This window comes from Tasmannia lanceolata, unplaced genomic scaffold, assembly GCF_043159265.1.
Source record: "Tasmannia lanceolata isolate RefF3 unplaced genomic scaffold, GAP_Taslan_0.1 ptg000013l, whole genome shotgun sequence".
Lineage (NCBI taxonomy): Eukaryota > Viridiplantae > Streptophyta > Magnoliopsida > Canellales > Winteraceae > Tasmannia > Tasmannia lanceolata.
In genome coordinates this window covers 7306645-7322259 of record NW_027518690.1, presented here as the reverse complement: position 1 = coordinate 7322259, position 15615 = coordinate 7306645, and the positions used below count along the sequence as shown (strand labels likewise).

Genomic DNA, 15615 nt, shown 5'->3' with positions numbered 1-15615 from the left:
AATTATTAAAGCCGAAACTGTATTTCAAACAAATAGGAGGTAAACCTATAGGAGATATCCATGCCCTATGTCCTCAATTAATTTTCCTTTGATAAATAAGGACTCCTTCAAGTAAGTGAAATACTTGCCTTTCCTGGACAAGTTGAAAACAAGAAGAATTGCATATACCAAAGAGCAGTGCAACTCCAACACTTAATTAAGAAACTTCAGACCTTCCTCAGAGAGAAGTAAAATGAAGCATTTCATGTTTTGGTAGAGCAAGACCAATCTCAATCCCACCTTCTTTGTCTCTGCTCTCTGCAAGTGACACCGCATTCTCTATCGATATCACCTCCACCTTCTTGGGCCTACCCCACCCGAAATCTATCTCGTACATACGAAATTTCGGCGAACCAGCCACCATTACGAGCGACTCGCCCAACAAAGACAAATATTTCCGAGCCCAATGCTCTGCGCCTTTCAAAACTCCATCCTCGGTTTCACGAATCGCTCTCCTTATCACTTCAGATCCCACCACCAACCCATTCTCTCCACCAAAATCCCTTGCATTTGCCTCGGCAAAACATATGCCGATACAATTCCCGACATATGTAGAGGGCAGCGGTGGATCCAAGCGGGCCCTAAAATCCATGGCAAAAATGAAATTGACTCTTTTGTCCCCGACAACCTTCCCAACTTTGAGTAGGCAAATCCAGACATACACACAGGTTAGCACGAATGACGAGTAATAGGGCTTCCAATTCGGTTCGACTCGGGCCATGACCCATTGCCTGAGTTTCTCAAGGTCGACTCGAGTTAGCACGAACGTGGCTAGAACTATATCCACATCCTTATTCTTCTTCTCCATTTGCCCCTCTTGGCTATTTTGGTGCTCATATTTTTCCACCTCTATGAAAAACTTTCTCTTTGTCTCTTCGAGACTTGCAGGCACCGTCCTGTCGATGATGGGTCGATGTACTAACCGAGAGATCTCCACCAACCTTAAAAATGGACGCCCAGGATTTCATGAAATGGGTCGAGGTGCTCCCATCTGCTGCTCCGTGGTGTATCGACATTCCAATACATATGCCGGAATTGGGGAATATGGTGACTTGTAAAGCTAGTATAGGTGTTTTTTCAATGTCATATGTGGGCAGATGAGGGACTAGATGATGGAATTCTGTTACGTTTCGGGCGAGGTTTAAGGTGAGTCGATGGAAATCGGCATTCGACTCGGCGATGGTTAATGGGACTGAGTCGCCATTGATGTAACGGATTTCCTGGTTGCCTGTTTGTAGAGAGAGAGACAATTGTCCGGCAAGAGGGTAAAAGAGTTGGAGAGAGAGTGAGAGGGAGTGTTTAATGTTGGGAAGGTGAGTGTTTAGGAAGTGAGTTGTTGGGTGGGGATATTGGTAAAAGAAGAGGCGTTGGACAGGGGGTACCCAGTACCAAAACATGTCCAAAAAGGTGAGGAGGACTGATTTGTCACTCACCGAGTTAGGTGCTGGAGAAATTGGAATCTGCTCGAGCACTTTCATTGTGTGTGTGTGTGTGTGTGTGTGTGAGAGAGAGAGAGAGAGAGAGAGAGAGAGGGCTTGAAAAAAATAAGGAGGGGTGAGGGTTTTATAGTACTTAAACTCAAGCAAGATGTGTCTTTATTGAAGGGACGTGCAACAGGAGGAAATAAAATTTATAGGCTGCGGGAGGCGCTATTTGGGTACACTCATATCTAAGTGTGAATCCGTCTATTGTATTTGTTACAATTCTATTCCACCACGTGGGATGTTCCTTATAAAAAAAGGGAGAATATAATATCACTTCCCAATCTGCGTATCCAATTTCAAGGTTTTATACTCTGTTCACTTCTTTTCCCTGGTGTTGTTTTCCCTGAAAAACAGCCTTTTTTTTTCTGACAAGACAGAATTTCTGTGCTCACTTCTTTTCCAGGTAAAACTATTATCAGATGTGGAATTTCTTATTTAAAAGCTAAAAAATGACGTGAAAATTGACTTTTTCCTTGTTACTTGAGATTTGCTTTTCGATTAAATATATCGGAAAGAGGCTTTTCAGGCAAAACGAAGCCTTTTCCTCTGGATTCCTTTTCCTTTTGCCATGTCACCTGGAAAGGAAAGGAAAACGAAATCCTTTCCTTTCCTTTCCGGGGAAAAGAAGTGAACAGAGCCCAGGGAAATGATATTTTCCAAAAGAGATGGTTTGAGAAAGTACGGGGGAAATTTTTAGTTGACTAGGGAGTTTCTAACCTTTATTTTCCAAAATAAAATGAATAAGGGGAGTTACTCTTTCTCTCTCTTATTTCCCTAAGGCTATGTTCACTTCTTTTCTTCCCCGGAAAGGAAAGGAAAGGATTTCGTTTTCCTTTCCTTTCCAGGTGACATGGCAGAAGGAAAAGGAATCCAGGAAAACTATCAAGGAAAATGTTTTGTTTTCCTTGGAAAGCCCCTTTCCGATATATTTAATCAGAAACCAAATCTCGAGTAACAGGGAAAAAGTCAATTTCCACGTCATTTTTAGCAATTAAATAAGAAATTCCACATCTGATAATATTTTTCCTTGGAAAAGAAGTGAACGCAGAAATTCTGTCTTGTCAAGGTCTTGCCAGGGAAAAAAAAGCTCCAGGGAAAAGAAGTGAATAGAGCCTAAAAAAGAGAAGAGGGGATCTCAATATCTCCCAGCCCACTTTTTAAGATGCTGCTGTTGGATCAAACATCAAAGGTGCTACTTTTGAAGTATCACCTTCACGTGACTTGACAGTCGGGCATCATATAATTTCTCTATTTTATTTGTGTAGAGTTTTCTAAGAGGAACTAATTAATCTTACCTTATATTTTAATGAGGGCTGCTTAAAAAGGGATTTCATTGGAAAATAAAGCCCAAATCATAACACAAGCGCAAGAAGACAAGCAAGTTAGCGTTGAATCACCACCAAATGAAAACAAAGGCACCTGCTGTCATGTGCGACTATCCCCCAAATCTTACAAGATCCTCGATACCTAAAAAATGGGATATGGCCAGTTACGAAATGCTTTTAATGCTAAGATGAGTAAGATGTTATGGAAATATGTGCAGCATCAAACAATTCAAGGGCAGCTAACACTTGAAAAAAGTTGTCCAAAGTCACTTCTTTAAAGGAGCCCATCACCCAAACCAAAGAGTCTCTACCCATTCTTCCAAACCATACATAAGACCCACCTAAAACGAAACCAAAGTGAAGCCAAAAACAAAACATGGCTTCTTTGGCAGTCGAGAAGCCTCATGTAGTGTTGGTTCCTTTCCCTGCAAGCGAAGTAGGGTTTTGATGTTTGTGTATCATTGGTAAATTTGTCTATCTACGTCCAATTTGAGGAAATTTTGAAAATATTGAAAAAAATAGGAAAAAATTGAAAAAAATAAATAAAAAATGCCACAAAAAATGTTTCTCATATTTGTAAGAAATTATTAACATATACTTATCTTATAAAAAATAATAAAAGTACCAGTATCTCATAGGAAATTATCAAAATATTCGTCTCGTGAAAACTGATAAGATAGGAATATTTTATTGATGAAGTTTAGGTAAAGACAAAAAAATGTAGAATAGAATGGGAAGTAACATTCCTTTTCAAAAAAAAGAATGGGAAGTAACATAGAATGGGAAGTAATTTCAGGATACAAATTTCGCTTATCCCGAAATTTAAGGGATTTCACCTGAAAGTCTAATTTTTTTTTATAATTATTTAATATCTTCTCAAAATTTCGGCCGAAATTCTATACAAGATAAAATAGGCGTTATGTTGATTTCGTCATATTTCGTCCCAAATTTCGAAATTTCGACTTGAATTTCGGTGTCAGTGAGGAAGCAATATGTTAGGAAATCAGCAAATGGAGAGCGGACCATCTTGCTCAAGCATGAGTAGCTAGTGGTTTTCGATTTTCTTCCCCTCTTGCCTGGTTTTTTTTTGTTCGTGGGAGTTTTGTGGGAGAGTAAGTTAAATTTTGGTCCCATCCCATGTTTGGTTGCCTTTTAGCACTAGGTTTATTTTAATCCCACTCTTGTAATGATTAGTTGTGGGGTGAATTTTTTAATCCCACTTTTGTAATGATTGCCTTTTCATCCCATCCCAAGATAATCCCAGGAATAAAATAAACTCAGGAACCAAAAATAACCTTGAGAAGAATTTTTTTTCTACCGTTCAAGCAACAAAACAAAGGTTTTTTTTTTTTCCCACCATATCTCCCAGGGTATTTTTTTCTCCCACATAACCAAACATGGGATTTTTATTTTACCAGGATACTTCCAAGACTCTCTTTTTTCCCACCTATCTCCCAGGGTATTTTTTTCTCCCACATAACTCCCGGGAACAAAAAAAACCTGGCAACCATACATAGGATTAAGGTCTCTTTGTAATTGTTTCTTCCGCCTTTTCTCTCTCTTGTTTGCCTTCATGACCGCCTTGGTCACGGCTTAGCCGCACTCGAGCATAGAACCAGGGGTGTGGGGCCATTGGGGGGTGATCCTAACCGAAGCATCACATAACTGAACCGAAATAACCGACCAAATTCGGTTCGATCGGTTATTCCGGGTTTAACCGTATAGTGAACAGCCCTAGCTTTGGCAACCATGAAAAGTTATTCCTTGGTATACTCTTGGGCCCAATTGGTATATTTGGCAACCATAAAAAAATCCTTAAAAACTAGTGAAAAAACAATCCCTATTTCTTGTTTAGAAACGGTTGGAAAGATATGATCTCTTGTTGTTTATTTTGATCATAGAGTTCTAGTGTGGAGGGATGTATGGTAGATTATTTTAATCTTTTTATAGTTTGCTTTTATAACACGCCGTCAGAATTAGCTGACTATTATGTATTATAAGTTCATTCCAGCTAAAAAATCAAAAGAAAACAAATAGAGAAGGATTTGGTGTTTATTGCAACCACATTGGGAAAAGGACATAAAGCTTTTTCCCAATGCAGAGTGAACATGGGAGGGACCGAGGGAACCCACAGTCAATTTCCTTGTTCACTGCTCGGATCCATAGACATCCCGTAATTGGATAAGCTGATATTATGTGCATGCATCGGATCCCCCCACTAGGAGTGCAAGGATCCCCCACTAGGGGGTGCAAGTTTGGCCCTGTCAGCCCTGACCCGCCCTAAGCCCGAATAGGGTTAGGGCTAGATTTTCCAACCCTGAGAGCGGGTTGGGTTCATTTTTTTTAGACCCTGACTCAGATCGGGTCTGGTTCTGGGTTAATGCCTCGGGTATCCTAACCCGGCCCGATCCTATGTTTTCTATTATAGAATTGAACCATCTGTGCATGTTTCTTTTGCTAACGTTTTCTATTATCTTGGATTGATGTTTCTTTAGATTATTATTATTAATTGTCTCTCTTGCCCGTCATGTTGTTGAATTAATATTGTCTTATTTTGTTCCCTTTCTCTGTTTATTGATCATTTTGTTCTATATGATAAGTGGTTGCTTTATTTTTGGCACTCTTAACAGGTATTTGCACTAGGGTCAATTAGGGCCGGCCCGGCCCGGCCCTGCCCAATCAGGGCCAATCAGGATGGGCCAGGGCCAGCATTGAGCCCTGTAGGGCGGGCAATGGGTTGAGGTTTTTCGGCCCTGTCTCAGGGTCAGGGCGGGTCAGGGCCGAGATAATGGGATCTAGGGTTTTGAAAAACCCGACCCAACCCGACCGTGTTGCAGCCCTACCCCCCACCATAGTATATAAATAGTATTTGGTCGTGCTTAGGTTTTGGTAATAGAAAAGCCTCCATACCTTTTGCCTATTTTTCTGACTTAGTCCTCTCTCCATGGCTCCAACTCACACAATGCAAGTGCTCGAGCAGATTCAAGTGTCTCCCCCACCCGGCTCGGTCACTGATAACTCGGTCCTTCTCACCTTCTTCTACGTCCAATGGCTAAAATTTGCCCTAGCCCCTGTCCAACGGCTCTTCTTTTATCAATATCCCCACCCCACTACTCACTTCCTACACACCCACCTTCCTAACCTTAACCACTCCCTCTCACTCTCTCTCCAACTCTTCTATCCTCTCGCCGGGCACATAACTCACTCTCTGAAAACAGGTGACCACGAGATCAGTTACATGAATGGTGACTCGGTCCCATTAATCTTGCTGAATCGGATGCCGATTTCCATCTACTGACCACAAACCTAGCCCGAAAAGTAACCGAATTCCATCATCTAGTCCCCCCTCTATCCATGTCCGATGCGGAAAAAATGCCCATACTAGCCTTGCAAGTCACCCTATTCCCCAACTCTGGCATCTGTATTGGCATGTCTATAAACCACGTAGCAGCTGATGAGAGCAGCTCTATCCATTTCATGAAATCTTGGGCGTCCAAATTATAGGGCCAGAGGAGGCCTCTCCCTTATTACATTGCTCCTGATCATTGACAGGACCTTCGATGCAAGTTTCGAAGGGATCAAGAGAAAGATCTACATGGAAATGGAAAAAGTGAATGTCGATGAGAATATGGGGGAATTGAAAGTGGAAAAGACTGAGGACCCAGACGTGGTTCGAGCTACATTCGTGCTAGCTCGAGCCGACCTAAAAAGTCTCCGGCAGCGGGTCATGGACCGAGTCGAACCGAGTTGGGAACCCTCCCATTACTCCTCATTCGTGCTAACCTGTGCTTATGTGTGGATTTGCCTAGTAAAAGTTCGTAAGGTCGTCGGGGCAAAAGACTCCATTTTGCTTTTGCTGTGGATTGTAGGGCCCGCTTGGACCCACCCCTGCCCCTTGCATATTTTGGGAACTGTATAGGAATTTGTTTCGCCAAGGCACATGCAAGCAATTTGGGTGGAGAGAACGGGTTGGTGGTGGGATCGGAGGCAATTCGAAGAGCGATTCATGGAATGGAGAAAAATGTTTTGATAGGTGCCGAGCTTTGGATTCCAAAGTGTTTTGCTTTGTCAGGCGAATTGGCCGTATCCGTGGCCGGTTCACCGAGATTTCGTGCCTACGAGACCGATTTCGGATGGGGTAGGGGAAGAAGGTGGAGGTGATATCGATAGAGGGAACGGGTGCAATGTCACTCGCAGAGAGCAGAGACAAAGAAGGGGTTGAGATTGGGTTGGCTTTAGCAAGGCATGAAATGCTTCAGTTTGCTTCTCTCTTTGAGGGGGGTCTCGTGATTTGAACTTAATTATCAACTTTTGGTTTTGATATCCACAACCTTATTGTTGTTCTGTAGGAAAGACCAATGTTTAATGTTGTTTTTCCGAAGAACAGACTTATTTTGCAAGAACATGCACTTGTTGAGAGGCCAAAAGTCACTTAACCCGATGTGATTATTCATATCCAGGACCTCCTTTCGCATTTCAATGAATGGCGCATCACCCATATATGGCGAGAAGGTAACTCTGCTGCTGACCTCCTTTCCCAAAGATCATTCCCATGGAAAGGTTGCCCCTCCCAAGTGCTGTTTGCTCCCCCCTTCTTCTCTCGGCCGTTGACGAAGACCGAAATGGAACTCTGTTTTTAAGATTGTAAGCATCGGTTGCAAGTTTCATTTGTTCTTGTTTTGGGATTTTCCTCCCTCTGTTTTGGCTCTTAAGGCCCTCCTGATGTTCTTATTTATTCATCTATGAACCTGGTATGGGTATTGCCTAACCCCAGCTTACCCATAAAAAAAAACAAAAAAACAAAAAAAAAAGGTCACTTAACCGAATAGAACCTCCCAGCACTAAATAAGTACATCATATATTATTAAGAGTTGTATATGTATAAAAATTTGTTACGGTATTATTTCCATTGACAATGATTATAGTTTTACTAATGCCACTCAATATATCCAAAAGGTCTTTTTTGTCTCAATTTATGTAATTATGTATGCTCGGGATATTCTAGCATGTGCTCACACGATGGCTAGCTTGCAAATCTATTTCTACTCCAATGAGTGTCCGAACAAAACATACTGAGATTGATTATCATTTTGTTCGTGAGATGGTGACCATTGGATCTTTAATCGCGAAATTTGTTAAATTATGACTAGGTAAATCCTAGGAAAATCCATACATACACGTAATTTACCTTGAATAACGAGTAATTGGACGGCTTCCAACTCGGTTCAACTCGGGTCAAGACCCACTGCCATAGTCTCTTGAGGCCGGCCCGAGCCAGCACGAACATGGCTAGAACCACATCAGCTGGGGTATCGATCGACATCCCAAAACATATGCCGGAGTTGTGGAATATGGTGACTTGCAAGGCTAGTATGGGTATTTTTTCATTGTCCGAAGTTGGTAGAGGAGATAATATTTGGTTGACTTAGAAGGCTAGTATGGGGCAACAGGTTTTTGTTATAGAAGACACGTTCTAGCATGTGGAAATAACACACGAGGAAATGATATTTATATACCGAAGGAGAAGCAATGTGTGTACATGCCGAGAATTTATATGGTGGCCGACAGTCCAAATTACAACGGGAGGGTGTCAAAACCCTGCCCATTGATTTTTTTTATCAATGGGCAGGGTTTTGACACCTTGCCCTTGTAATTTGAACGGTAGGCCACCGTATAAAAACTCTGTACAAGACAATTAGTGCTTGCGTACCCTCACATGTGGAGGTGGGGTCCGTGGGGACCACTTTTTTTGGAAAGAGCAATAGGCTCTTTTGATGATCTGTATTTCCTCTCTCTCTCAAATATAATTGACGAGAGCTGTTCTTCTTAACCACTTTTTTTTTTGAGTGAGTTTTGCAAATCCGGTCCTTCCATCAATTTGTTATCAAAATTCACATGGTAGATTTTTTTTTCTCATAAAAAAGACCAAAATTACCTTGTAAAAAAACATAAAATACCCTTGAAGCTCAGTGATATCTTTTAATAGGGTGTGGGTATATCATTTCTACATATATTAGCATTTTTGGATGCATGGTGTAAAATAATGGGTTCTTGCCTACCCTAAAATAATGGCCCCACATTTTTTGGGGGATCCAAAGCATTCATTTGGAAGGCTCTTGCATGGATAGGTTGTGTACCAAAAATGAGATAATGGAAAACCTGTAATTTTTATGGTAGGCAAGTAAAAGGGAGTGGAAATACTAAAAACGGGGGTTGAAATATCATTTCCCTATATCAAATAATGAAATCTAACTTATATGAAAGTGCCTGAATTTATGGGTGCGAACTAGCTTACTAATAATAGGAAATACCATTTTCACACATATTGGATAGTATGTGTCACGCCCGAACCGAATCACGACCCAGCGCGTGTGTTTTGTACCTGTGACCCTACATCGCAGGCATGCAAGGCTATTCAATCAAACAATGTTTAGCATTTCCACCCAAAATTGTTGCTCTTTTCCTAAAAATGAGATAATGGAAAACTTGTCATCTTTACGGTAGGCAAATAAAAGGGAGTGGAAATGCTAAAAAGAGGGGTTGAAATACCATTTCCTCATACATATGTGCGAGCAACAAAGGAGCAGAGTAACACAAGGAGTATGAGTGCTTAGCTTACTTAACTATAATATAGGGGTCCTTTTATAGAGTTGGAGTCCTTGGCAACTTAGGAAGCTTGCCTTTCTTGGAGATTTTTCTGGAGTCGGTTTCCATGTTTATCTGAACAATCCTCGAGTTTCCTTATCGAACTCGGTTTCTTTGTATATCCGTGCTTTTAGAAAAGTTGACCTGTAGAGGCTCGATGTCCTTTAGGTGCTCTCCCATTTGAGCAGAGGTGTTAGTCAAGGGATTGCAAAAAGACTTCATTACCCTTGTTTCATTATTAGTAAGTTCGGTCCCAAGGTCGGACTGGGTCCACATGTCATGTGTTTATAGGTGGGCAGATTTAACCCCTAACACTAATATATCTATGAAGCTATAGCATTTTTCTTTATCTTTCCAGTGAGGAGGATCAGTTTTTCATAAACTCAATCACACTGGATCTGGCCTCAGAAATCTAGTCCTGGATCATTTCCTTTTACAAAAGTCCCATAAGATAAATGCTACAGCTGATATTTGCCAACAAAGTAAGTGCATGTTTTTACAAAAACAAGGTAAAACAAAGTCTTTGCTACAACATGAAAACAACAATAAGATTGTGGATATCAAATCCTAAGCTTCATATTTAAGTACTGATGACGCCCAAAATCTGACTGCACGAACTAACTTCGCAGGACCTATAATCCTGTGATCACAGAAAAAGCGTCAGCGGGCCCGGAGTTGTGGCTCCGGACGGCCACTTCGACACTCAAGTCAGAGACGGGCAATCACAGATAATAGACGAGGAATGGGAGAGAACTAGGTCAAGTTACCAGACACGAGAAGAAGAGAGGGTGAGTTTTTTTCTTCTCCTGCTTGAGTGTGTAGTCCCCTTTTTATAGGGGTGGAGATCCATGATCTTAGAGATATCAATCATGCCTTTGGTTTCGCCTACGTGGAGTGTGATGGCGGGAGAATAAGATCGTGGAGGTATCAATCATATCTTAGATTTAAACCACGTGGAGCTTGATAGCTGGCGAATAAGTATGTGGAGATATGATTTTCGATGATTCTGGGCGAAAATCATGAGTGGAGATTTAGGCGGGACGTTTTGAATTCAAAGGCCGCATCTTATACGTAACGGCTGTCCGGATATTCTGCTTGGAGGCGGGATCCCCGCGATTGTATTTGGTTCCCTTGATCACTCGGTACCGCCCAAGGGAGAAGTGTTAGGGAGGTTCAATCAAAGTTCGTTACCGAGTGTCGCTGCAGGGACTGTGTCGATCCAGCTGAGTAATGGAGAAGGCGTTTGACGTTCGATGCCGGATATACCGATTTTACACCTAACAAGTACAAACCTTGAGACCTTCCTCAAAGAGACTAGCAAACTGAACCATTTCATGCTTTGGTAGAACCACCCCAACCTCAAGCCCTCCTTCTTGATCCCTGCTCTCTGCAAGTGACATTGCACCCGTTCCCCCTATCGATATCACCTCCACCTTCTTCGGCCTACCCCATCCAAAATCAGTATCATAGACTCGAAATCTCGGCGAACCCGCCACCGATATGACCAACTCACCCGATAAAGATAAAAATTTCAGTATCCAAAGCTCTGCATCTTTCAAAACATTGTCCTCCATTCCACGAATCGCTCTCCTAATAGCCTCTAATCCCACTACCAACCTGTTCTCTCCACTCAAATCGCTCCCATTTGACTCAGCAAAACATGCCCCGATACAATTCCCTAAATATTCAGAACCCAAAGGTGGGTCTAAGCGGGCTCTGAAATCCATAGCAAGAACGAAATGGACTCGTTTTTCTCCCACTACCTTTCGAACTTTGACTAGGCAAATCCACACATAAGTGCAGGTTAGAACAAAGGACGAGTATTGGGAGGTTTCCCAACTCGGGTCAACTCGGGCCGAGACCCACTGCTTGAGACTCTCGAGGTCGGCCCGAGTTAGAACAAACATAGCCCGAACCATATCCTCGTCTTGAGTCTTCTTCACCTTCAATCCCTCCAAGCTCTTGTCCACTTTCACTTTTTCCATCTCTATGAAGAACTTTCTCTTGATCTCTTCGAGACCTTTAGCCACCGTCCTGTCGATGATCGGGAGCGATTTAATAAGCGATAGATCTCCGCCGGCCCTACAAATGGATGCCCAAGATTTCATGAAATGGATAGAGCTGCACCCATCTGCCCCTACATGGTGTAACGACATTCCTATACAAATCCCGGAGTTGGGGAATATGGTGACTTGCAAGGCTAGTAGGGGCATATTTTCGGGGTCGGGTGTGGGTAGAGGAGGGACTAGATGATGGAATTCTGTTACATCTCGAGGTAGGTTAGGGGTGAGTCGATGGAAATCGGCATCTGACTCGGCTATGGTTAATGGGACTGAGTCACCTAGGGCTGCACATTTAACCGCCTAAACCGATAAACCGAACCGAACCGGGCCTTTCGGTTTGGTTCGGTTCGGTTTTTTGTGGCCTCGGTTCGGTCACGGTTTCGGTTTTCCATAAACCGTTTGGATCGGTTCGGTCACGGTCTAGGAAAAATTTCAACCGGAAAAACCGAACCGAACCGATGGACCGATGGTATTTTTGCCATTTTTTTATTTTTTGTTATAAATCATATATATATATATATATATATATATATATATATATATATATATATATATCAATTTTCTTTACTTGGCACACCCAAATCTAATGTAATTAACTAGAAAGAGAAGAGACCGACCAAAATGGGTGGTTCCAAGTAAATAAATGGGCGGAAATATAACACCAAAGATCAAAAGAATAACTTAGGCAGCAATCCAACTCAAGGAAATCGGATAAACCGTGAACCGAACCGAACCGATCCGGTCAAGATCGGTTTGGTTCGGTTCGGTTTGACCCCCAAACGGTTCGGTTACGGTTTGGAAATAGCATTTGGACTGTGGGAGCCGAAGCCATGTCTGTGTGTGTGTGTGTGTGTGTGAGAGAGAGAGAGAGAGAGGACTTAATAAAAGTAAGGAGAAGGTGTGAGACTTACGGAAGAGAGGCAAACAATTAATATGGGAAAACAGTATTCATATGCTACGGGATATGCCATGTGATTTTTTTTGGGCAACGACAAATTCACACCCTCTTTAGGATAATTCGCACCACTTAAAAGGAGAGTAGTATCTTGCAGGGAAGTAACCTCAATTCCATATTGAACTTAGGTGGGGCCCAGTTAAAAATCATTACAAACCGTCTACGTACTTGTCTGTTTTGGAAAATAAATTATAACTACCCTTTTACCCTACAACCGGCTGCCCTAAGTATATTCAATCCAAGCTGTCTATTTACTTGCTCTCTCTGTATTCACTGACCGAAAGAGGCTAAGGATGAACCAAACCGTTGGATTAAGAGCTTTCATATATATATGAGCTAAATATGGTCGACCGAGGTTTCCAATTCAAGAAGTCAAAGAGCCAATAAAGACAAAAAAGATACTTAATTTATACTCTTTACGTATTCAGAAACGCTTCTCAACTGTCAGATACATATCAAAGAAAGTCAAGAATTTAAAATGAATGAAAAAGATGTACCCATAATGAGTGAAACAGTTCTCATGGAGGCTAAATAAATAAATAAATAGTTTCTTTGGGAGGGTCAGGAACGTTAGGAACTTTCGAAATGGGAGCTCGACCAACTGTCACGGGCCAAATATTTAAGCAACGGAATAACCCGTGCGGCGCCCCAACATGCACAAATGCTAGGGCAAGCCTTCTGATCGTGCAAGGCTTTAAGGCCCTACACGCCAACACCCCTTGATGCTTCAAATGTGCACACAAACTCTAAGCTGTTCAACAGGCTACTTGGCTCAGATCTTGACATGCGCTTCTAGATACCCACACTCATGATCAGCCTGCATCACGAGTACATCAAACATAAGGCCTTGGGGCCTAATGCAAAGTCCATCGAGTACGAGGCATGACGATGCCACGCACCAATCCGCCAAGCGCTGGGGCTTGGTCATCCAAGGAGCAAGATGCCCCATGGACTGATCTACAAGGTGTACACCTCGCGAGGGCAACCGAAGTTGCCCCGGCACGAACCAATGGAAGACCTAGAGAATGGCCTACCCACCAGACGTACCGCGGTGCAGAAGAGCAATTATAGTAGTAGCTGTTGTAATTATAGTAGTAGCTGTTGAAGTGAATATAGGAAATTGGTCTAAGTCTATTCCCATCCAATCCTTAAATTCTTCTATCCCGACCAAATCAAAGGGATCATTCTCTTGTTGGTATTCAAGTACCACGGGTGCCACCAAATCAATCTGAGAGGGAAATGAAACTGCAAGATTTGGGTGTCTATATTGTTGATTATATGTTCTAGTGGTGGGTTTTGAGGGAAAGGAAAATTGAGCTTCGCACGAGGTCCACGGAATTCAATTGCTTTTTTGTCATAAGCCCGAGCGGCATCTTCCACGGTGTCAAATGTGCCTAACCAGATTCGAACCGCTCAACGGGGGTCCCTAATCTCGGCAGCCCATGTACCCCACGGCCTCTATCGGACACCCCTATACTTCTTATTCGCCATGGTCCTACTATTTTCCGCTTTGGACATGAAACAATTGCACCCCAAACAACCATTGATACCACAATATTGACAAGTAGGAATAGATGAAAGACTAGTTTCTTTTAAAGTACAGCTCAAGCCATTCTCCTTCGGACGGAATTGGAATTGGAATTGGAATTGGAATGGGGTGTTTTTGGTGATGTCACGGCCGGAGATGACGTGGGTGAAGGCGGATACCATGATCTCCGCCTCTTGCTCACCGGAGAGCGGAAAAGGAGTGCTTGATGTCTCTCCTTGTGTTTGTGAAGCTTCTGACCTTTTGAGCCTGCTCTGTTTGGATGCCGGAGTTTTTTTACGCTTGGAGGCTAAAAAAATATTTACGCATGATAATTTCAACCCTGCCATATGGAGGTTTACATAATATGCATTTCCTCTATAGATCGAAGTGCTATGATCATCCTGTGGAAATAAATTTTTGGGTAAAACTAAGGAGAGGGATCACACCCATGATCCAGATTCTTAGGTTCCTTTCATTCGAAAGAAATCCCCTTTTTCTTCAGAAAGTTAATTTTCTTCCTATACTTTGTTGACTTCATCTAGAAACTTGACTTGAAACAAATAAAAGAGTAGAGAAGAAGCGAGCTGTGACTCCAACCATGAATAATTGTCAAAGAAACTCTTTTTAAAGCACAAAAAAAGACTGATTTATCCTTGATTTGAAAAAAAAGAAAAGAAATAAACTCTTTTTAAACATTATCTGCTTCTAAATCATGAGATTTTATATGGTTTAAGCCCTTATAGTTCCGTATTTTTTTAAAAGTACTGTACGGCCTTCACCATTGGATGATCCAAACCGTCCATTCGATGGGCCTTCCTATCCTCATAATTAATATATTTACATGATAAAAGATCATATCTGCAGTATTTTTATAATTTTTCTTTTTGACTCGGCAATGAATTCACCGCGCAATCATTTTCTTTCTCGTAATGAATGAATTGGTTTTTTTTTTTTTTTTTTAAGTTGTACCAAAAAAATATATTTACGCATGATAATTCCCTGCCTTTGGAGGTTTACACAATATGCATTTCCTCTAATAGATCGAAGGGCTATGATCATCTTTTGGAAATATTTATTTTGGAACAACCTATTTATATTATGGCCCATCAAATGGACGGTTTGGATCATCCTATGGTGGAGGCCGTACAGTAGTTCTAGCAAGGGAGTATAAGTTTTAAACCACATAATTACACCGTGGACCAAAAATAATTTATATAACCTTTACACGACCACGAAAGTACACGCAATATCTTTCTAAGTAGTTTTGAGATATTTCTGGCTTCCATTCGTTCAATAAAGTGGGTTTTTGGACTTTGTTTGTTCTATTTTAATTTGTGGGGTCACAACGAGATCCATGACCCAATCACAACCGAAATTTCTTATTGATACAGAGACACTGGTGTCAGAAAGGGCAAAAAGGTTTTTCTACCTCATTTTTCAAGATTTGTTCGTACTCTGCACTAAAGTCCAAGACTACCCGCATAGCGTAAGAGTTTGGAATCTTTATCTACATGCAGTCTAAAATAAACAAGTAAACAACTTGTCATGGAGGGTGATGGACCGTTGAGAAATTAAA

General features: G+C 41.7%; 2 protein-coding genes and 1 pseudogene across 2 annotated transcripts; 1 reads left to right on the top strand and 2 right to left on the bottom strand.

Moving 5' to 3' along the window:
• Nucleotides 1-217: 217 nt before the first annotated feature.
• On the bottom strand, nt 218-1517 carry LOC143890913 (malonyl-coenzyme A:anthocyanin 3-O-glucoside-6''-O-malonyltransferase-like). The gene is made up of 2 exons (XM_077395593.1): nt 963-1517; nt 218-871 (listed from the first exon to the last, which is right to left on the bottom strand). The coding sequence occupies exons 1-2, from the start codon at nt 1515-1517 to the stop codon at nt 218-220; spliced, it is 1209 nt and encodes a 402-aa protein (XP_077251708.1).
• A 4275-nt stretch (nt 1518-5792) lies between these two features.
• Nucleotides 5793-7143, top strand: LOC143890912 (anthocyanin 5-aromatic acyltransferase-like; annotated as a pseudogene).
• A 3627-nt stretch (nt 7144-10770) lies between these two features.
• Nucleotides 10771-15522, bottom strand: LOC143890911 (malonyl-coenzyme:anthocyanin 5-O-glucoside-6'''-O-malonyltransferase-like). Its single transcript, XM_077395592.1, has 3 exons — nt 15469-15522; nt 13559-13739; nt 10771-11840 (listed from the first exon to the last, which is right to left on the bottom strand). Exons 1-3 carry the CDS (start codon nt 15520-15522, stop codon nt 10771-10773), a joined length of 1305 nt encoding a protein of 434 aa, XP_077251707.1.
• Between the last annotated feature and the right edge of the window lie 93 nt (nt 15523-15615).

Excerpts from the sequence above, each read along its gene's own strand:
- LOC143890911 (XM_077395592.1), bottom strand. The coding sequence starts at position 15,522 with ATGCGGGTAGTCTTGGACTTTAGTGCAGAGTACGAACAAATCTTGAAA. Across the intron at positions 13,740-15,468 it reads AACAAATCTTGAAAAATGAG|ATTGATTTGGTGGCACCCGT; the intron begins GTAGAAAAACCT and ends TTTCCCTCTCAG. Across the intron at positions 11,841-13,558 it reads AATTGCTCTTCTGCACCGCG|CCCTAGGTGACTCAGTCCCA; the intron begins GTACGTCTGGTG and ends TTAAATGTGCAG.
- LOC143890913 (XM_077395593.1), bottom strand. The coding sequence starts at position 1,517 with ATGAAAGTGCTCGAGCAGATTCCAATTTCTCCAGCACCTAACTCGGTG. Across the intron at positions 872-962 it reads AGGTTGGTGGAGATCTCTCG|CACCAAAATAGCCAAGAGGG; the intron begins GTTAGTACATCG and ends GAAAAATATGAG.